This window comes from Lagopus leucura, unplaced genomic scaffold (assembly GCF_019238085.1).
Source record: "Lagopus leucura isolate 7727_CA_CO unplaced genomic scaffold, USGS_WTPT01 Super-Scaffold_100002, whole genome shotgun sequence".
Classification (NCBI taxonomy): domain Eukaryota; kingdom Metazoa; phylum Chordata; class Aves; order Galliformes; family Phasianidae; genus Lagopus; species Lagopus leucura.
The window spans coordinates 11842487-11865415 of record NW_024962263.1 but is presented as its reverse complement, the minus strand read 5'-3'; the positions used below and the strand labels follow the sequence as shown (position 1 = coordinate 11865415).

Genomic DNA, 22929 nt, shown 5'->3' with positions numbered 1-22929 from the left:
AGGGTACTGGTAGCAGTCTGAGAAGAAAATGTCTTACTTTTCAAAAGCATGACATTAGAGTTCTGGAAATTTGGAGGAGATGCAGATTATGAGAGGATTTGGATTTGCCTATCTCCCTGTATCTCTTTAACAAAACAAACAGGCAACAAACCTGCATACATTTTATCGCAGCGCTCTTGTTTTGTTACCTATACTACCTACTATAAAGGCTTGCTCTTCTTCCTTCCCAATTGTACCCTCAAATATGTATAAACATTATGAAGTGCTGATTTATTATCTCTAATCCTATCTGCCTGTGCTCTGGCAGCTCCCTGAGGCTCTCAGTGCTTTCCTACAGCAATACGAGCAGTTTAACCCTGCCAGGGCCCACTCCTGATAGGCACCGGGCAGATCCCTGCAGGCCCCCGCATCTCGAGATGCCAGCAAGCTGAAGGAGTGCTTGTCGCCAATGAGAGGAAGGGAAATGGAGGTTGGGAGAGAGAAACTTATCGCCAGGATCACACTACAGATCAGCAGTGTCTCTGAGCGCGCTGGGATCTGCAGCACTTTGAACTGTACGTTGTGCAGCTCCTCTGACCTTCTTTCAATGAAAGCGCCTCAGCTTGCACTTAGCTGTAGGTGTCTGTGCACTCCAGGAAGGCAACAGAAGGCAAACAGGTGTCAGAAGCATGACCTGAGATCTTTTTATAGTCAAATATTGCACTGTAAACATATTGTGATCGATATCTACCCTGCGATCACTATTTTGGGGCTGATCATTTGGCTACAGTAAACACGCTGGCGCTTGACTTGAAAGCCTCGTCTGTTTTCTTGTGGTTAGATCATGGCCCCAGCCGGGATCCTGGCATGGATCCCTAAGGCTGCTCTACCCTCACCGCAACCCGGGTACAACCCTTTACTTTAGCGGTGAGTAATCCTGTCAGATGGGAGTGCTGCTTTGTGAAGAGGCATTTTGTCTTTCATTCATATAAAAATAGCAGGGAAAATTAATTCTGGAAGGAAAAAAGGGAGGGGGAAGTGGGTCAAATATCTTTCAGAATTGTCTGCTAGGTGGAGCCTGGGAAACGTGTACTTGTTCTGTCGTTTTGTCTAGGTAATGCGAGTTTGAGTGCTTCTAACTCACACGTACTTTCAAATTTATCTCATTTTTCTCTGCTTAGCTTTGAGTTCCTTTCCTTTTTTGATTCGACAGAATTTAAAGCAGCCCTTCGTTAGCAATTGTGACGATATCCTCCAAAATTAAAATGAAAGAAACAGAGCATATATGCATCCTTTCTGTATCTTTTCATTTAAATTACTTTGTGTCACGCGTGTCACTTTCAATTTAACCATTTGAAGAATAAACAAACCATTGTGGACCTAAAAAAATCTGTTCAAAATTTTTTGGCAGGAAGAAAAAGCAGTATTAATTTTCGTTGTTGGTGAGGTTTCCCAACAAACAGCTTTGCTGTTTCTTTTTGCCTTCAGCTAGCAACTAAAGATTGGCTGTAAAACTGTATACAAATATTTCCATGTACTTAAAGGACAATATTTTGACACTGAGTGACACAAGCAAAAAAAAAAAAGAGAGGAAAAAAAAAAAAGGACAGCATAGTTTTGGTAACACAATGAGATCTTTGTATTCAGCTGTTCACCTGAGGTGCATATGGGAAACATCGTGCTGTCCTAGCAGAGCAGGCTGACCTTTGAAGTTTATCTGAATTATAATTCTTGTGGTTTTTATTAATAAAACCGCCTGCAAAAGTTTCATAAGGCCTCACTGATTTCTGTAAAACAATTGGGCTATCTGCTTACAGGAGAAAAGTTAGACAGTATTTCCTAGTATTTCCTACAGATGTGAGGGCTTTTGTTTCAGAAGACATTGATATTGTTTTCATTCAAGATGCTCCACAAAGATTATCAGGTGTTTTATTATCTTAGTAACTTTATAATTGTTGGATTATTATCTTTAGATATATCAGCCATACCCTTTTAACTTGAAAGAAAGAAACTGTGGAACAGAACACAGTTCAACTCAGAACAGGTTCACATCGACAGCCAAACTGTGCAATTTGGCTCAATCAGCAAGCAGACTTCAGACCATTTCTGGGCCAATTTATCACCTGCGACTTCTAACATCTATGGGAATGTTTATAAAATGAGTTGTGATATATTATCTCTGTAACTGTAGCCCAGGAGTCTTCCAGTGTATATATCAGTAAAAGCATTTAGGTTGGGTTTGTTTATTTGTTTGTTTATTCTCTTGAGATTTCTAATATAAATTTCTCAATTTTTTTTTTAAATCAAATGAGGCATTTTTGTTCTCATAGGAAAATGTTTTCATCTTGAATCTGTTCTCATTTTGTATCTTTGAGTCGTTGATGTAGCCGTCTGTCTCTTCTCTGAATGGAAGCAGCTGCTGTGTCGTGAGCACTCAGTGTCTCCTCTTCCTGAGTAGAAAGGACAGTGCTGAGGGAAAGCTTTGTACACAGCAGTTGAAGTCCTTGTGTTTAGCATTACACTCTTGAAGAAGCAGCATATCAAAATGTATTTAAACTGATGAGACCTGATAGATACTTCAGTGGTGTTCAGAGGAGATTTTTCATGAATGGAGGCTGTCTGAACAAGATATCTTGCACTGATGCTTTGATTATTGGTGATCTAAGAGTGCAGGATGGTTGCTCATCAGGGAGAGGAAGAGTTGTGCATCCTGCGTCCCTAAACATCACTCTTGTTGCTATGATGGGCATCGATCCCAGTTGTGAACCTCACTTTATCTCTCAAGTGCAAACTATTAATCTTGCAGTGGGGTTCTTGTTTGTTAGGTGTGCAACATTATTTTTCTAACTAAACACAAAGAGTTGTATTTCAGGAAAAAGAGCATAGGAATACACTGATTGTGCATACTCCCATATCCCTGCTGCCACTGGCTTCTTGGGAGTATCAGCATGCCTGGAAGCACATCCTTGTGGTTTTCTTTGGCAGGAGTCTCCATGCCTCGTTTGCCTTATAATACTGTCAGAAACAAGTACTAAAGCAACAGTCATTACTTAGACTGAACTCCCATTGTGGTAGGGAGCAGGGAATCATGCCCGATGGTTTTGTGTTGGCTTTCAGGCAGAAGCTTTTCACTTTGCTCCCACCAGAAGAGCTTTTTTTGCTGCACTCAAGCTTCTTTACTGCTTTTCAGCCATGTGTGCTATGCCCCTATTGTGTGCCAAATATGTGTAAGGATACTCTTTTCAGCATGTTGAGTATTATTGTGCACATATCACCATCTCTTTGTATAATCTCCTTATATAACATGCTCTCATGCCTACCAGGTACACCCAGTACACACCTAGCCTTTTAACAGTTGCAGAATTCAATCAGTTGTGGGTGAGTCATCCAGCATAGCACTTCTTCCTTCCCCACCCTTCCAAAAGTAAATAAATAGATAAACTGGAAGTCAGTGAGGGTTCAGAGCTCTGAGTTTGTGTCCCCAGTCTCACTTTTCCAAGGCACAGACATCAATTGTGGTCATTTCTGTAGCAGCTTGAGAAACCACAGTCAGTCAGCCTGGCTGTGTCAGGAGGAGCTGGGCGATGCCATTTGGGACTACTTCACATCCAGGCAGGCAGGAAGTGTGTGAGTATGACATCTCCCCATGTCACACTGCACAGAACACGCTGAGCAGCTTCTTTCCGTGCCAGAGCAATTGAGTTAGGACAATGCAGAGAGAGAGGTGATAAAATAGCCTTGTCCCTTGTGGCATAGAGGGAGTAGTCGCTCATGATGCATGCAGGAACAGCAGTTGTGCCAGGCCTTTGTGCTCACCATATGGGGAGAAGGTTCTCCTTGCTGTCACATCCATCATGCTTTGGCCCAGACCGTTCAATTCTCCTTCTCAGTGGTGACCTCAGCAGGATAGCTAGGTTTGGGATCACTGGAGAGTACCATATCCAACCCACCAAATTCCTCTGCCCACTTCTAGACAATAGAGTATGGAATACTATAAAGGCAGAATTTCTATAAATGGTGATAATATACTCTTGGGTCTCCCTGGGTGGTAATGTTTTCTGACTTAGTCAGAAATTGCTCCTTAATTGTTGACAGCCTTGAGGTAACCCATGCCCTATGCAAGTGATAAGTAAGTAGAGCTAGACATTCACCAGTCACTGCTGTTTTGTCTCTGCTACACACGGACAATGCACCCTGCATCAGGCTGCAACTATCTATCCCATCTCCTAAAGTAAACGTTACTGATTTGGTTTGAGTTTTTGTATGTGTGTGAGAAATACAAGGAAGTCAGAAGTTTTTTGCATAATACTTAGAAGTATGTGTGAAGTATTTTTTTGACATTATTGGACTTGGAAAAAATGCTGGGTAGCAGCACAAGGCAATAGTAATTGTACCAACAGGAATATTTTCCACTGATCACATTGTGTGTCTCTGAATGTGTATCACATTCAGTCATATCTGCTTTGGGTCTTCTCAGCTTCACTCCTTCTCTTGAAAAATCAATTTTTATTTTGAGAGCAGAAATCATCAGTTATACTTTAAAGCCTCAGTGTTGGATTTGTATTTCTTTTTTCTCTTAAATAGACAGATATCTGATTACTGATCCCTGATCCCTTTTTAACAATACGCAGTACTACAGCAGACAGGGAAAAAAAAGTTATCAAATAAATAGAGTTAAACACAACCTCAACTAACAAGTCTTTGTTATCCATGGATGACAGCCCAGTTAATAAATGTTTTCTCACTGCAATGCAGGACTGGAAGTTAATGTTGAAACACAGCTTCAACATACTCCAGATGCTCAAGACAAGCAGACCCATCTCAACCATAATGGCAGTGGCATGCACAGCATGTATCTATAGGAGGGTTGCTTAGTCCGGACTGGGTTTCTCCCTTTGCTAGCCCAAGTGCAAATGCTGTGTGAACTAAGAAATTTGGGCAGGAAAAAGACTGGTTTATATTTTGAATATGTTACTTGAAAACGGTGCTTAGCGCTGGCAAGGGCTTATATACAGAAAAGGAAAGAAGAAAAGATGAAAGAGGAAAGGTTTTGGCAGAAGTTGTAGTTCAGGCATGCAGAATAGATACGCTAGTCCGCATAATCATAAAAGTGTGTCCGCGTGCAAGACTTGCTTCGTATCTCTGCAGTTGGCTTTCTGTCTTTAAATGTAAATGACATAGCATTGCCTTTAGACTTTGTGAGTCACTAGACCAGAGCCAAGAAGAGTTCAAATATGAAAAATATGTTTTGCTACATTTGCCATTAAAGGAACAGTATCATTTTAAGAGATCCAAAGCCTGAATTGCTTCCATCGTAATTTTCTCCTTTTTTCAGCCTTTGCCCGCATTTTGTTAACTGAGCGAAGCTGACAATTAAGGCCAGAATGGCAACACTTCTTGACTTGCCATCAGCCCATCCAGAAAAGCCTTCACAGAGAAATACAGGAAAATCCATGATTTTCCATTTCTGCACCACAAAAATTCCAAAAATATCCTACCTTGTGGTGGTTAAAAGATAGCCAAGAGCCAAAGCTGGGCAGTGTTTTTATCCCAGTTCAGCCATGTCATGGGTCATGTGGTTCAGCATGTGAACAGGAAGGTGAGAATGGGTGAACTTTTGCCTCAGCCGTGCAGTCCATCAGAGAATAAATGGACCAAATCACTCCGCAGCTGTATAAGGAGGTGAACGGCTGAATACCTCTCACACAGAGTCCTTTGTGTTCTGGACATGATCTAGCATTATGATGGGACGCGCTAGGCTGAGGTTTTGTAGCAATTACTAACCCATTATCACGCTAGAACATGAGATCATTTATCTTCTAATTCAGAGTGTCACCTGTTCTTCATTTACCAGTCAATAACCATTAATTACTTTCAGTGGAAATTTAAACAAAGCTTTTCCCCTCTGTTAAAACCAGTAAGCCATTCAGTAATGACAAATAAACCTGGAGCTGTATCTCCCCCTTTCCTCTCATTCTCAGCCTGGAGTCTGGTACAATATGAACTCCTGGAGGAAATGCCTAGGAATTGATAGGTCAAGGGCCTTTATTAGTCTGATGGGGGGGAAGCACATTCCTGGCACTTACTGTAGGGAAAATGTACGGCTACTGCTTGCACACGAGTTTCTCATTGGTTACACAGGCTCTACCTGTGGAAAATAAGATTTGAATGCAGAGTTTGATCAAAAATATTCCGATCCTTTAACTTGTCTTTCCGTTTTTTACAAAGTGTTCATGCAGGCCCATTCAAAGCAACAGCATTTGGTTGCCTTCCTCAAAGCAAACAGAACTATCGCTTGCTTTGTGATTTTAAGCACATTCATTTCTTTCATACCTGATTTTGACTGAGGTAATTCTAAGTGCCAACAGTTATGAGTGCCAGAAAAAATAAAAAGAACCAGCAGCGATAGATTCTCAATTAATCATTAATCTAAACATTCTTTCCTGGTAGGAAAAGAAGCAAAAATTGCTTTTAGCAACTGTATCTGTATTTGATCGTTGCTAAGCTGGCCCTGCAGTGCAAGTTTTTTTTCTAGGACAGTGATTGCTTGCTATTTGAATTGGAGACAAGAGTTGATACATCTGAATGCATGAAACCTGGCAGGACCCATTGTCAGAGGCTGTTTTTCGGTTTCTGTTTTGTAGCTGTCTCCTTCAATGCATTGCGCGTGTTTGAGTAAAAAGGGGCAAGGTTCCAATGCCATTTAGTATTGTTAGACAAAATTAACATCAAATATTTGAAGTACTCACTGGATTGTAGAATGTCTCAGCAGAAGCACCTGTACTAAAACTGCGTCCAATGAATTACAATATGAAGGTGTTTAAAAGCAGAAGTATAGACAAATGTTATCAAAAGTCCCATCCTTTTCCTTACACATACTGTTTTATGGAAGTGCATTCTAAATAAGATGTCTTTGTGCCAGTTTGGTATATTAGGTCCTACGTGGTATTTCAGGTGGGGGGAATTTTTCTTATCGATAAGTGAGGTTTGGTTGTTACAGTTGTGCTGTGTACATTCTCAGCAAAAATAAAGGAGCAGATCTTGAATTCATTATGCACAGCAAACATCCCGTAAACTCAGGAGGAGAACCACTATAAATGTTGACTCTGACTGTTTGTCCTGGAAATCCTTATTCACCCAAACAGTGCCTTTGCATACAAGGAAGCTTCGTTGTTTTCCAGGCTGCTTAATATAAACCGGTCTGTGAAATCAGGGACTAGGGTAGCAGAACCAGAACTGCCAATTACGTATTTAAAATATTCCTTTTGCCTTCCTATAATCTTGTTACCACTGCGAATCTCACAAGTTCGTCCAGTCATGAAGAAACAGGCGTTGGCGATTTAGCACGACCTCTCAGATCAGCAGGGAAACCCCAATGTTCCAAGAAAGCTAATAGGAGAGATACGAGTTAAGACATCTCCTCCCCACCAGAGGAGTTTCATCAGCCAGTCGGGTATTTCTGCGTCATTGGCGAGGATGTTCAGCCCTGGAAAGGAAAAATAAAGTTGCTGCCATTGTCCTGCCCAGCAGGTCATATCCCTGAAGCACAATTAATGTCAAGGACTTACACAGCAGTTGCTCAAAACCCGTCCTGCCCTGCACATTCAAAAAGCAGAAAGGTTCAAAAGGAACATGTTAATAAAATCTTGTCAAAACTTTGGGAGATGCATAAAATAATAACTGGGAAGAAAAATGACTTGCAAATAGAACCATTGAAGTGGAATGCGTTGCCTTGCTATACTTGATTTATTGAGGGGTGGGGGGCAGAATTGAGTATTTCAGGTGGTATTTACAAAGAGAAACTGAGCTGTCCCAAAGCTTTTATTAATCTGATTTGCAGAGTATCCACTACCGTCAAGGGACCTACTAAAGTTGTTTTCTTTAAAGCTGATGTGAAAAGGTCAGTGCAAATAGCGTTGTGGATTACACTGTGAGAAGATGACAGTCCTTTTTACCATATGGCAAGAAAGTTGAATTATTTTGTTTTCCTCTTCTGGTTATTTATTAAATGAGGATCATGCCGTACAGGTATTCCCTTTTCCTTTCTAAAGGAAATGAAATGTTTAGATCATTTTGATTGATCTGAAGTAATAATTATTCTGTCCGCCTACAGGTCCTAGGCAGTCATCTAATGGTTAGAGCAGTGTCAGAAAACCGAAATGTACCTGTTGTGACACCTCAGACAAGCCACATGTGTCCTTGTGTACCACTTTTTCCATCTGCTTGCCTGCTTTCATGTTGATTTAGCTGGCCATCTAAACAGTGGTGCTCATCTGTGTGTCTGTGGGAGAGAGACAGTCATGGGAAGTAAAGATCTCCCTGAAAAATCCTGTGTTGGTGAACACGTGAAGTTGTGCTTCAAAAGCCATTGTGATCTTTGTCACTCTCCAAAAGGTTCTCTGAAAGAGAAGAGTTAACCGTTGTCTTATTGTTCTATCTGTATTGTTCGTATTCTTCTGTCAGAAGAAAAATTTTCTGTTGCAGTCCCATAATATGTTATATTCAACACATATTCAGCAGGCAAAACAGGCTAATGTGGTAAAAATACAGTGTTGACTATTCTTAGATACTTTTCTAATTACTTATTTGTAATTAAAATCCCTATTTAGCCAAAACAAACAAGGCAGAACAAAAAAGAAGCGGAAGGACTCCTGTCGTGATTCAGTGTTTGGCATCATTCTGTGACAGACAACAGCGCTTTGGATGGAAACATTATAAAACTTTGTTCTCTTCCGCCATATCTGTCTCAATGCCTGCAGTGTTTTAAGTAAATGAATCCATGCTCTTAAGCGCTAAAGCAAGCCTCAGAGTTCAAAAGTAAACATATTAAAGTCTCCCCTGAAAAAATCCCTGCTGTGAAACAAATTGAAAATCAAATATAGCATTGTTTTCCGTAATAAGAAATAATTGAACTCTTTTCAAAGTTGCACTGAACTGGTTAATAGCTGCCAAATTAGGAAAGTGCTAATTTCCCAAGCTGGGAGCGTGCGTGTGTGTGTTATCTTCAAATCAAAAATGCAGCAATATAATATCATGTACCAAAGAGGCCACTTACATTTGCACTGAATCTGTTTGTTTTCCCGCAGGCCATGTGGCTGATGCTGCAAACGGATGAGCCAGAGGACTTTGTTATTGCCACTGGGGAGGTCCATAGTGTCCGTGAATTTGTGGAGAAGTCATTTAAGCACATTGGAAAAACCATTGTGTAAGTATGAACATGAGATAGTAGCCACAGGCTGAACTTTTGGAGCTTTTTTGCATCGCGTGAGTTACAGAGCATTGTTTCTGTACACTTCTTTTTTTCCTCTCACATTCTACTTCTGTAACATGAGAGTTTCCAAGACATAAACGCCTGCCACAGTGGGTATATCCAGTGCTGATAATGAGAAAAAACTGTAGGAGGGTATATCTTCCTTTTTATTTCTGAATCTTCATGTTCTGTTCATACATTTCCCTTCTTGTGTCTGCCCAGTTCTTCATTTTGTGTCCCCACACCCCAGATATCTCCACAGTTCTGCTCTTACTCTCTGCAGGTGTCACCTGCTGATGCCAGTCCTTCCACGCTGCAGCCATACAACAAGGGTTATGTAGCAGCTCACTCTGCATTCCTATTAGCTCTGCCCCTACCAAGCCATAAAAATGTTGAGCAGTGGGTACAGAATGTTTACAATGCATATTCCACATAGTTTGATTGAAAAGACAAAATTCCTTCTCAAGGCCATATAATAAAATCAGGATGGCTTGGTGAGCGCTTTCCGTAATTTATATTTTTATTGTTTATTATTTTTTCAATTTCCCTCCTTCTGTATCTTCTCTGGGCCCCATGCATCAACATACCAATCTCAGCTGGAAAAGGGAGAGGAAAGCCACAGGCTCTTCCATGACGCTAGCGCCAGGGCTGTTCCTCAGGCCATCAAAGTCACTTGTGCAGCTGGTGAACTTTTGACAGGGCCAATAAGTTTTACTTGGGAACAAAAACTTGACAAATTCAATAAATATGCAGAAGTGCACAGATAGATACAATATTATTTGAACAGCCAGTGTGTGGCTGGGGAGGTAATAACATTTTCTCCTCAATGACTTTTTAGTCTGTTTTCAATTTTTGGCATCAACTTCCAGGAAAAAAAAAAAAACAAAAAACCTTTGATAGAGGGAAAGACTGTATGAGTAGAATTTCTAGCCCAAAAGCTCAATTTTGGGAAAAAGTTTATCTTGATATTTTTAACAACCCTTTACTGTGAGATGTCCCTTTATGATCACACATTGTCCCGTATTCCTCAACAGTAGTAGTGAGGTTTAACAGGACAAAAGGGTAGCAGAATTCTAGTATGCTTTCCCTTTCTTCTTTTTCCCCTTCTTCTGTATTTTTGCCTCTTGCATTTGTAAGCTAATTCTCCCTAACAAGCATTGAAATTAATATAATATATGTGCACTTACTCTATTTAAATAAGAATTCTTGTGATATCAAGAATTGCCTGTCCAATGTTTAATTAATTTTTTAGTATTTATTTAAGAATTAATATTTGTGTAACCAGTTTATTGTTGTTATTATTATTATTACATAAAATAAGAAACTGAAGCTTATCAGTGCCATTAGTACATAGCTGGCCATCAGTGCCTAGCTGAATATCTTTTTTGCAGATATTTTCATCACCACAGTTTCTTTTTATGCCAATACATTTAACTATTAGTTTAAAATTAAGTTCCTTGCTCTGTATTTGGCCAGAGAAATCTCAGCATGTACCAAAGATGACAAATCAGCATATGCCTTTCAGGAAGGAAACCCATGAGAAAACAAAATAAAAAATTTAAAAAAAAAAACCTAACTACTCAAATACAAGTGAAAGTATTTATGAACAGCTTCTATTATAGAGGATCCTAAAGGCTTATTTTAGATTTAGCTGGTCCTAACACACTCTTTACTGATTTTTTACTCACATACAGTTTCATGCGGTGGGCTGCATATCATTCATAGTGGTGATTAGTAGATTCAGTGTTTGGACTGAATTAATCAGTCCTAAGTTTCACTCTTGGGGAAACTGTGCAGTATTACTGCAGCTGATGAGGTAGGGCAGGTATTCTGTGTATACAAGGGCTTATTCACATATATATATTTTTTAAATTAATAAAAGTAATTTTCCAAGTTGCATGAGAACCCACAATCTATGGACGTCAATTTTTTGGAGCCTAAGTGTCTAATCACTTTAAAAATGGAACTTTGACTGCTAATCACCACAGTTCGTTTGAAGTATTTCTTACTGTAATATATTATCAACTTCTTAAGTCATTCATGGGTGGTGTGTAAATAGCTGTACACATGGGGACTGAGGGGACATTTTAGGTGCCAGTAATAATTTTGTTGCTGATTATTTTGAGACCAATGTAAATCTGGTCATTTTAGCCTAGCCAAATAAGCCAGCTGTTCATTCTCTGTGCTCCTGGGGTGGGATAGTGTCACAGCTGACCTGCTACTCATCCTGTAGCCATCATTCATCTTTCAAATTGCACCAAATGTTAAAGCATTTTTGAGCACTTGGGAAGTTTATTAAAAACCACACATCATTTGTGTAGGTATCAGTGCAGTCCGTGCTTTTACAGAAGGCATGCATGCACTCCTTACCTTCGCTGTCCTCTTGGCTGGACAGCTGGTAACCTCACATTCCTTGAAACCCCCAGGGGCTTTCTACTCCCACCTCCTCCAGTTTGAATATATCTTCCTACAACTTCTTCAGGGAATAGCTGGCAGCAAAGTCCTCCATTTAGTGTCGTGGGTCCCCACTGGTGAATCCCACTGATTTGTTTCCTTGCAATTTATGATGAGGCACCTAAGAACAGTGCACCAGAGTTCTAAATGAACATACAGGCATGGCTCCGTTCCTCTTATCGCCCTTCCTGAAAATTTGGTTGTGCTGTTTCAGGGTGGTTGGTTGTTTTTGTGTGCGTTTTTTGTTTGGTTGGTTGGTTTCAATCCCCAAAACTTACCTAGGCAGTTTCTATCAGCCTTTTTCACTGTTGTAAGTGATGGCACAGCTTCACAATATTCCTATACCTTTAACATCAAAATGCACTTTTCAGAATGATGGAGCAAATAACCAAAATCAATGAAAGGGTAAGCAGCAATTGGCAGAGCCCATAACCTGAAAACACTAGGCATGTGTGAAGGGGCTCTTAACCTTCCCTACTTTGTTCTTTAGCAGAAAGTGTTGCATCTTAGCTGTCAAATCTTAATACTGCTATAGAGAACAGGAAGAAAACCATTCCTACTTGCCACATCAACTAACTAAAAATATATATTTTTAAGGTTTTTTTGTCTTCCAAACAATTCCCATTAGCTTCTACAACTGAACATCCAGGGCAGCCTGAAAAGTGTTTCCAGAAAGATAGCATAATACTGTGTCATAATCAATCGTTAGCTTATGTCAGGACCGTATCTTTTCACCAAAATGAGAGATGAGAAACTTTACCGTATTTTTTGAGTAATGAAATGTACAGCTGCAGTAAGACTGACTGATTGCCCTCTGAAATTGACTCTGAAGTATACACTGAGGTTTATCTTACACTGTATTTTTTCTTCTTCTAACATCATTTTTCAAGGGAGAAATTTAAAATTATATTTATATAATCCTCAGTATCATTCAAATCCAGTCCTTTGTACTAACAGGAAAGCCTCAGAGCTACAAATATTTCCCCCCTGTAAGGATTACACTTTTTTTCTTTTACTTTCCCTGCTACTTATTACTAATTAAGTAGTACTTGGGGGAAACACTTCCCGCCTATAATTTGAACTACAGCAGGGTAAATGAAACAGGCAAATGCTTGTCTTGACTAATTTTCTGTCATTAATCTTATTAAATTAGAACAGGATTGCAAAGATAGCCCGAAACCACTAGAGCGCTCGTAGTTCTTTGCAGAATGCTACAAAGGCTGCTGTCTGCAATGTGGGGGGAAAAAAAAAGTTTGAGCACTGGAAAGATTTATTGTGTTTTTTATGAATATAAAAATACGTGCACATTTGTTACAGAAGTATTCGTTGCTTCCAGGATCAAAATTAATTCATGAAAAATGAATATTTTATGCCAGTCACTTGGCTCTAAACACGAATTTTATCTTGGCTTACCAGTTGGTCTTCTTTTAAAAAGATCACCCCAAAAAGGAGAAGTTTGCAGATTAGCTGTAAGGTCTAATGAGGTGAACTACTAGCAGCAGCAGCAAAAGATGAACTGAGGGAGAAGGGGATTTTCTTTCTCTTTTTTTCCAACCTTAAAATGGAACATATGGTGGCAGAAATACACGAGGTTTGAAATAGTGCAAAAAGAATGGAAAGCCGACAGTGTGCTCGTCATGGTGGAAGACGAGCCATCAAAAGCCTTCATCAAAGCAACTGCTGTCCTCCAGTCTGCCTTTTGCCCACCAAACACTGCTGTCTGACCGGTGATGTGCATTGTATTTTACAGTGCTCAGATGGGGAAGAAGGGAGCAGAATCTCAAAAGTAAATTAGAGACATTTCGAGCAGTGATAGGGGAAAGGAGCCCAGCCAGGCCAGTGAAGAATGCTGGCCTGAGTGGACCCACAAACAAGGTCCTCACATGACAGAACCACTTTTCTTGCTGTCCTCACAGTAGAAAATATGGCATTGTGTAGCATTTAACCCAATGCAGCCAGAGGATTAACTCTTCCAGCTGAGCTGACTAATTTACTTTCCTATTGATACAAGCTTTTATCTGTTGGCACATCTACTAACTGTTCCAGTGCTCAGATTTGAAGATGGTAACAATTTAATTATCTGATTTCCTACATCCTGAGGTGTGAGAGTTTCTCTTGTGGGGAGACAGGGTGAGAATTAAGTGTGGTATTCTGTAAGAAATTCCATATCTTTTCTCCAAATGGGATGAAAATAATTCTCACAAATGCAGTTTAGAAAAATGCCTGATTTCAGATCAGCAGGAATGTTTTGTTCCTTTTGTACTTTTCTATTAAAGAAAGACTAATGTAAAAAGAATTTTAAAAGCCGTTCTGAAAGAAAATACAAAATCTTTTCCTTCTGAAGGTGTCAAAGCTTCATCCTTCAATTTTATTAATACATTTTTCTTGCAAGTTGTCAATAGCATAACTTATTTGAAACTTCAGCTTTTCTTCCCAGCATGTTTTGATTTACACAGAAGCATTAGTATTCTTTTAGAAAACATTTTCCTGTGAACAAAAACCTTCTTGAAAGGAAACATTATCACCAACTTTCACATTTTTCAGCTTGAAAAGATTTCCAGCAGACTGAAAAAAAAAAAAATGAAATCAGAAAAAAAAAAAAAGAAAAAAAAAAAGGCCACGTAACATATATTCTCTATTAAAGTGGCAGAATGTGGGGAGTCATGATTTAGGTTTTTGCAAGTTGAGCTTGGCAACGCTGGAAGTTTAATACTAACAGTTGTATTGTTTTAGTTGTGTTCCTTTAGTGAAGAATTTGAAGGCCTGATTCATCACAGCTCTTGAGCAAATGTGTGAGTGCTTCCCTGTGTGGTACCATGCTTATTCTTTTGACCCAAGCACAAGGGAGTGGCTAAGCAATCGCTGAATCCTTAAATGTTTTGTTGTATCTAAGTTTGAGGTGGTAGCAAAGGAGCATACTATGAGTCATGCTTAAAATCTCCCTACAAGAAATTACTTGCAAGATAAGACATCCATGGTCTGTTGTATGATGCCAGTTTTGCTGTTTATAAAGCATCAAGACAGATGAACTGCTCTGGCTAATCATGTGTATTGGCAGTCAGGTCACAAATCTCTGAAGTCTACACAAGTGATACCTACATTAGCTTTGGAGAGTAAGCAAAATCTTCCTAAAAATTTTAAGCAATATTTCAAATATGAAAATGTTTTCTAGTAATACACTTTCTGATTTTTAAGGAGTATATGATAGGATTTTTTTCCCGTAAACAGTTTGGGATAATGATTTGCAATATTTCCTGAAGTTCTGTTAGTTCTTTACCCCTCCATAAAGGTTAAGCGAGGGGATGAAAAAAAAAATGCATATGTGAGTTGAGTGTCTATGCTTCTGTGGAAGGTTTCACTTATAGTTGATTTCTTGCCCACCTCAAAAATATCCACACTTTGCCTTGTTTGCTATTCAGTTACAGCCATTTGGACCACTTGGTCCTTTGTGGTGCTATTCTTTCACCCCCTGATTATCAGGACTCCCCTGGTGACTCCTTTCTCTCCTCACACCCCATTCAAGTATCTCAACTCCTCATCCTCAGGAGATCCTCTGTACCCATGGATGTTTTTATAGCTTGAAGCTTGATGTCTTACAAAATAGTAATAAGAAATGGAAAATAATTGACATCTTCACAGTCAAAGAGGGAAGGGAACATACATTACAGCTGATGAAAAGTATTATAGCAATAGTGATTTGCAGATACAAAATTAGCTTTAAATTTAATGGAAATCCAGAGTGCAAAAGTTCTTGAATTCTATGGAAACTTATGTGGCTGCTGATTGGTGTGCAGCCCCCCAGCAGTGGGCTGGCAACGGTCTTGCTGTAGAGGCTCATTGCCTTCAGGCTCCAGGACCAACCTTCTGTCAAAAGCCTACAGCTGCCTGAAAGCTCTGGGCTCCACCACCAGCTGGGATCTGCTCCCCAATCTCCTTGAATTTAGCACAGCCCTGATGAGACAAACATCCTTTAATTCTGGCCCCATTGCATTTCTCCCAAAGTACACAAGGCTGTTTTCTTGCCCACTTGGAGCAGACAACTCAGTAGTCCATGTGGTTGGATCTATCTAAAACCACAACAATGTGAGGATTCCCCATGCCTCTTCGACCTCACTCGTGCTTCAGAATAGTCTGGCATTACATTTGCCAGACAATAATTCTGACTGCAACTTGGCTACAAATTAAGGGATGTGTTGGTGTTTTTTTTCCCCTTTTCTTAGAAGAGGAGAGGGGGGAACTGCTCAACTAACTGGATGCCTTGCTCCTGGTGTCAGGTTGGCTCAGCGTTATCCCTTTTATCAGCAGTATGGTGTCCCAGCTGTGAGCATAGAGGTGCCAGGAGTAATTAAAAGTGTTGCTATCGAGTTCTACTTTGTTCACAATGAGAAGCACTTTTTTCCCTGTGAACTTTTCACATTGCTGGGCTGAACAAAATGGGTGGAGTTTTCTTCTGAAGTTATTTCTATTGTTATATAACTTTGATAGTGACAGTAAATGAGTCTTTACTGGCTCGGTTGAGCCTTCTGGAGACTGTTGGGTGTTAAATGAAGTTCTCTGCTCAGTGACCTCCAACAGCAACTGATGTCTCCTGATCTAAGCACTTCCTGTTGTTTTACTGGTGGCGGTTGGTTTTCTATTAAGCTCATTTGAGTCCTGCACATTTTTACCCTCTGCCCTTTAAAGGGAGGGACTAATGTTAGTTTTGGCTTCTGAATGGAAACTTTACAGTGCAGGCTTCAAAAAAGCAATGGTGAAAGAGAAAGAAATAAAAATTAAATTATAAATCATCTTTAGTGTCATGCCAAGACTATCTACAGCCAACTTTACCGTGGCTATTATCTATTGGAAATTATTTTGATATTAAGTGTTTGCAATCATCCTACAGGCTTTGCTTGACAGCCAAAAGGCATGAGTTTTGCTTTAAAAAAAATGGGGTTTTGATCTGAAATGATTTAAAAACTAGTGATAATGCATATTTGGTATTTCCTTCTGCCTTTTGGTATTTTAACCTTCATGGGTACACAGAGGTCACATTTGCAAACTCTCCTCCATGGCCCTTAGGGCTAGAAACTCAAAAATGAAGGCTGAAATTGTCAAAGAATTAAATTCTTCTGGGAGCCTGGAGGAGAGGGCAGGGGAACAAAGGAAAATCAAATCTGTGACAAAATCCCAAGGACTGGTGGCACAGTTAATAAGAGAAAGGCAAGGGGCAATTGTCTGTCATTGATGGTGACTGAAGCTAAATAGTCTAAATCACAGTGCTGAATCATATTATGTATATTTTACTTGAATACAAAATGTAAAGAATTTCATCAGTGTTTTTGTGCTGGGCTGGCTCAGAGTCCCATGGTATATTCAGAGGCTGAGGATAGGGCTTCAGTCATAACTCTGCATTCTGTACATTCAGTGAATTGGTTTTGAGATATCAGTGTATGTTCCTAAATGTTTCATCCAAAACATTTGTTTTGGGAGGGAGCATTGTCCTCACGCTTCCTGGCTTCAGTCTGCCCCTTCAAAGGCAGAGCCACTCACCCATCAAACCGTGCCTCTTTGGCTGCCCAAAATTTTTGCCCAGAACAGCTGCTACCCAAATAGCCCAGTATGCAACCAGATCTCATAAATTACAGCAAGTTTCAGGCTGTTCAACACATATGAAAATAATTTAGACAAAGGAGCTGACTGTAATCTCACAGGTATTGAGTACTGTTTACGGTACATGCATTTGGAGCGCCGTGTTGAGCTAAGACTGAAAATTCAAGAATTGTTTTTGTTTTGCTTTTCCTGGTTAGACAAAAATTAGATTATGCAGCTTAATGCTATTCAAACAGAGCTTCTCTTCCACAAAATTAACAGATTAAGGTGTTCCTGAAACTGCTGGCCAAAATACGAGAATTAAAAATATTTTAAGAACCATTTTAAACAACTTTGAACCAATCCACAAATGAAAAGGTTCACTGTCATATTTATTTGAAGATACATGAAACGTTCTGAAATTGGGAAGTTTTATTTTCCCTTCGCATTATGTGTTTAATTTGGAAGTCCTGTATTTTAGACCTTCCACTGATTCAAAAACCAAAACAAAGAGACTTCAAAAGCCATTGTTGCTACATTCAAGTCTAAACTCTGCCTTTGTTCCTGTAGCTAATGAGTTTATACTGTCCTGCAGGGAGAATTGACACCAGCCTCAAGTAAATGAAAGCAGGCCAAATGTTGGTAAGATCAGAGCACTAAAGTAATTATGGGTTGATTAAATGTTTATCTTCTTTACAGGTGGGAAGGAAAGAATGAAAATGAAGTTGGGCGATGCAAAGAGACTGGCAAGATTCATGTGACAGTCAATCACAAGTACTACAGACCAACTGAAGTGGTAAGAAAATGCCCTCTCTTAGCTTTGCAAATGAATAATCCAATCACTCAGCCAATAAATTGCTGCATTTGGCCAGCAGTCTGTGAAAACGGCTTAATTGCACTCCTACTGCTAGCTTTTAGAGCTCTAAATTAGCCTGCTTGCTGGCCCCCTCAACGCCAGCTACCTGGGAGCAAGCAGCACTGCAAGAGGCAGCAGTCTGGCTGCCCTGCCAGACATGCTGCTCTGCTTCTGTCACCCTCTCTGAGTGGCAGAGGGGAGGCTTAGCAGGGTGATGTCACCCGTGGGAAACAAAACAAAGTGCAGAACAACTTCTTGTTTCTTTTGGTCCCGAATTCATATGTGGTCAGCTCTCCTCTGGCTACCAGATGGGAAAGCAGAAGAAGGAGGGCACTAATTGGTTTGATTTTTGAAATTCCTCCTTCCGGTCTTCATGACAATGTCTCAGTTCCATCCAGTGTTTATGCACTGCTCAGCTTAAATCTTGGCAATGAGCTCAGCACAGAAGTGCAGGCATCCTTTTGTGTTTTGCTTTCTTGAGTATTTTGTGGGGTCCTATTTAGTAAACCCTCATTCACCGAAGACATCTTCACCCCTAGGAGTGCCTCAGTGAAGTCTGATAGGTGTGCTCCAATTACCCACTGAGGCTCCTAGGAGAGAAAAAAAAGTGTTCTGCAAACTTGAGCAGGATGGTGGTAAACTTGAACAGGATGGAGCCTGGTTTCTGGACACAGTGGCCCTGATTGAGTGGTGCGGGTGTGCCCAGGAGAGGATGTTCTGCTCTTCTGGGGATCGGACATTGGCCCTGCCGGTGCTGATGCAGCATCGCCTGTCAGTCAGCCTGTTTGAAAGTGCTGGCTTCAGCTCTGTGATAGAGTGTGCCAAGCATGTTTGTCTTGAGACAGGTTGCAAGGAGGGATTGGGGAGCTGCATGCATTGAAGTGGACTTGGGTTCTGAAGAGGGAATTCAGATGGGAGTAGAGACTTCAGTGCTGTGCAGAGAAGGGCTTGGTTCGTGTACCAAAATTAAAACCTAGTATGTTGTTAAGAGCTGTCCATCATTCTGCACTTTGCTAAGGTATCAGGACGATAAGGACACAAAGACAAAAGGACTTGCCAAACAGGAAAAGGACACTTGACCCAACAAGTCTGTGCTTTGTGAGAGCCACTTTCCTGCTTTGTCATACTGACAGGTACCTTTGCTTCAGTATCCACTGGTAGCTGTTCTGGAGCCCTCACCGTAGTTCCACCTTATTCACATCCTCATACTTCTGCTGAAATAGAGTTGCCTACAGTCTTCTATTTGTCTTTATTGGTCTGTTTTTGGGACACAATTTTCGGATTTTACATTCAGCTCGCAAGCTCATGCTTGTCCATTTTGGGACAGTACGTAACAGAGGTTCTTCAGGAATGCTTGTGCAATTGCTAATGGGTCCACACATGAACACAAGAAAGGATAAGAAGCACAAAAATGATTTTTGAAGTATCTTTGTCTTGAGGAATATGCAGATGAGCTGTTGGCAAATTCCTATGTGAATAGAGACAAAGCAGAATCTATCAGAAGTTGTGATGAGCTTGTTGGAGGATACAGAATTGTTATTTGTTGGTGTATCTTTGGTTTAGTTCCAAGCCAGCTTAACCTGTTCGGATTTACAGCGTTTTATTTCACTTCTTACATAAATTAAATCTGTAGTATCTACGTAGTCAGAAACTGCAAGGCATGTGTGTTCAGGTAGTTTAGGCAAGACTACTGATGTATGACATGAAGGAGAAGGGACACCAACTATGAAATCCTCATTATGTCTTTTTTACTGGAATCCTGTGAAACATGGGAAACATGGAGCTGAATTCTTTAAAAAACATCTAAAGAGACTGAAAAATAAGGGTTATTCTTGACTGGCAACAACAGACTGGTTTCTGAACAGTTCTTTATGATTGTATGCTGACCACATTTCTTGAACAGTGTTGTCAATCATGTACCTTCTGAAGAGAGATTTCTTTGGCAATATTTCTCCCATGGGAAGCAGTGGAGATATTCAATCTGCTTATAACTTTCATTTAATTTACTTGATACAAAGAAAGTCCAGCCTAGACCCTAAAGTATGCAAGTTTCTCAAAGGTGGTAAGATTCAGAGCTAAGTAGTTCTTGAGCCTGTTTCATCCACATGGAAGAGTGGAGCAGGGCTGTTCCAGGACTTGCAGCTGTTGGTTTGAGTGCCATGGTTCTTGGCAATTAGCCTGGCATCTACCTCTTGGAACCAAGTTTTTACATAGGAAAATGTAGACAATCTCAGGATGGCTATCCAGAGTAGCTTTCTTCTCCCTTTTTAATATACATTACAGAATTATTTCTGTTCTTTATCAGAAGAAAGCAAACCTCTCTATTTCAGTCAGGGAGACACGGCAGCGCAAATCCAAAATGCCAGATCCAAATCTAATCCGTTCCCAGAAACAAAGTAAATGCCATGAGAGAGCCAAAATGGACTGACAGCACGTGTCCCTTCCCACTATCCTCAGCAAGACTACAGAAGTCAAGAAAGCCTCAGGTTGACATTTTCATGGGAGGCTTAGCCAGATCAGTTAACAGGAATTCTGCTGTTGAATCCTAGCTGATGCAGAAAATCTGATGCTTAGATTCTCATGTCTTATTTGGAAACGTTTCTGTCTGTCTCTCTAAAATTTAATGCAGTATTCTGGAAAGTGAAAATAAATATCATTTAATCTTGTATACAGTCAGTTCTGACAGTGCCAATACATTCATTTGAAAACATATTTGTTTTCTTAGTTAGCGATCCCTGGGGTCAAGGCCTCCCATTGAAAAGCTTAGCTGTACCGAAGAGGAAACCTTGAAATGTGAGACTGTCTTCTGGTCAAACTAAGTAGACCCTTTGAATGGCTTGACTCTAAATCTCTTCACTCTGCTTTTGACTGCTTTGTAGCCCCTGATATTTACTGGCCTTGGGAATTCTTCCTGTTAATTCCTCTAATGCCTTTCTCTCTCTTTCATTTCTTCTTTCTTTCTGACTACAAACCTATTGCTGTCATTTCTTTCAGCCTGAATCATATTCCTAACAGTATTCTTTTTGGCTTTTCTTTTCCAACTGAATTTGGAGACTATAAACTGCTGCATGGCGTGGGAAAAGATGTTTACTTTGCCTTTCTTAGAATCAGCAGTTTTCACAGGAGCTTCATCACCAGCTCGCTTTACATACTAAGCTGATGTAGTGTGAAAGATTTTTTCATGTATTTCATAGGTGTATTTAGCACGTGGCTGAGAAGGCTGTACCTTACATTCATTTGCTGCTTTTGATATGTATAGATGTCACTACAGTTTACTCACCTGTAAAATTTAGATCCTTCAAAAATCACCTCACCAAACTTTTATGATTTTATTGCAATCAGAATACTCAAATAGCAGGTAGGCAACTGGAGTCTATACTTGGAGTCAAATAACCTTCTTGCTTTGCATAAAAAGCAAAAAAAAAAAATTTAATGAAATTATGAAATTCTGTGAGCCATCCAATTCAGTTGGAAACAAGCAACCCTGCAGCACAGCGTGCTGGAAGCATCCCATCTCTCAGTCCCTGAAGTTGGGTGATTTCTAGAGAACTTGAGCCTGTCTTTAGTTTTTCTTATCTTTCAGCAAGATAATTAGTGTTAACTTGCTGTTCTTTCTTCCATCTTACTTACATATATTGGGAGGAAAAAAAACAACAAAAAAATGATCTCAAAATGAGCAACAGGAAAATGATACTTGAAGAATTCAAGTGTGATGGTCAAGCAGGTATTTCTCTCCAAGAATTCCAGTCATCACTTCTAATGAATTTAAGTATGTTGACATGCTTTAGTAAAATTGCTTCTAGTATTTTGATATGGCAGATAGTGAGCTAAAAATTTTTACTGGTGTCTGTTTCATTTTTTTGCCCTTTACTTCTACAATGAAGATCAACCCCATGTCTCAACGGTGCATCTTGTTATCAGAGAATTTAAGATGTACATATCTCAGTTAGGAATTTAATTAATTCTACCTTAATTTTTTTAAGGGAAAAAAATGTTCCAAGAAACCTTCAATGATATGAAAGTGTTGGGTTTTTAATCTGTATCTAATTCTTTGCTGGTGTTACAGGGAATCTTTCTCCTCCTTTCCCACCTGTTTCTGTATGTGTCCTACAGCTTTCTTAGGGTGAGGGCTGTAGCTTATATTCATTCATCATGATTGTTATGGACTGACATGGCTGTAATTCTGAGGATGTACATACATCAATGCAAATTTCCTTCCTTTATGCAAGTCCTAGAAGCTCTGTCACAATGTGATGCAAATGTTTAAGCATTCATATGGCCTCTTATTATTATTCTTCAAAGAAAAACGAGTATGCTAACTTCTTCCTTTTGTTATATGCCCTAAGCAATTAAGCATTTTTCTCCCAGTCCTTCTTAGCACTGATATAAATGAAACTCCATGCAATGCTCAGCAGAAAAATTCTTAGCAGCAAAATGTCCAAGGATGCTTTGTCCTCTTGGGATTGTATCTTTCAAACTGCTCTAACTTCTAAGAAGTTCCATATCCCTCCATACCAGGTTGCTTACTTCTCAAAGGATGGCTTGTCGTATCCAAATATCTACAGAAGTTCCCGTAAAAAGAAATTTGCCAGGTTCTCTCTGTATTGCTTGTGCTAAACTTTATATCTTTACTTAACTACAGTTGGCCCCAGTTGCCCTTTTTTTCTCTTCGGAATTAAGCAGAACAGCTTTAAATTTCAGTCTCTTAGATGTTTTTAAAAAATTCAGCTCCATGTTTCCCATGTTTCACAGGATTCCAGTAAAAAAATTCCTTGGGGCATATCACATTTTCCCAAAGTCAGCTTTCTTAAAGTCAAAA

At 39.8% G+C, this 22929-nt stretch overlaps 1 protein-coding gene across 2 annotated transcripts in view; it reads left to right on the top strand.

Annotated features, from left to right (window-relative positions):
* The window catches only part of GMDS (GDP-mannose 4,6-dehydratase), a 388807-nt gene that overhangs the window by 298607 nt on the left and 67271 nt on the right, over positions 1–22929 (top strand). For both annotated transcript variants that reach the window (XM_042869259.1, XM_042869258.1), the window contains exons 8-9: positions 9066–9184; positions 17954–18050. In XM_042869259.1, coding sequence (XP_042725193.1) covers positions 9066–9184; positions 17954–18050 — 216 coding nt within the window. The remainder of the gene's footprint in view (positions 1–9065; positions 9185–17953; positions 18051–22929) is intronic.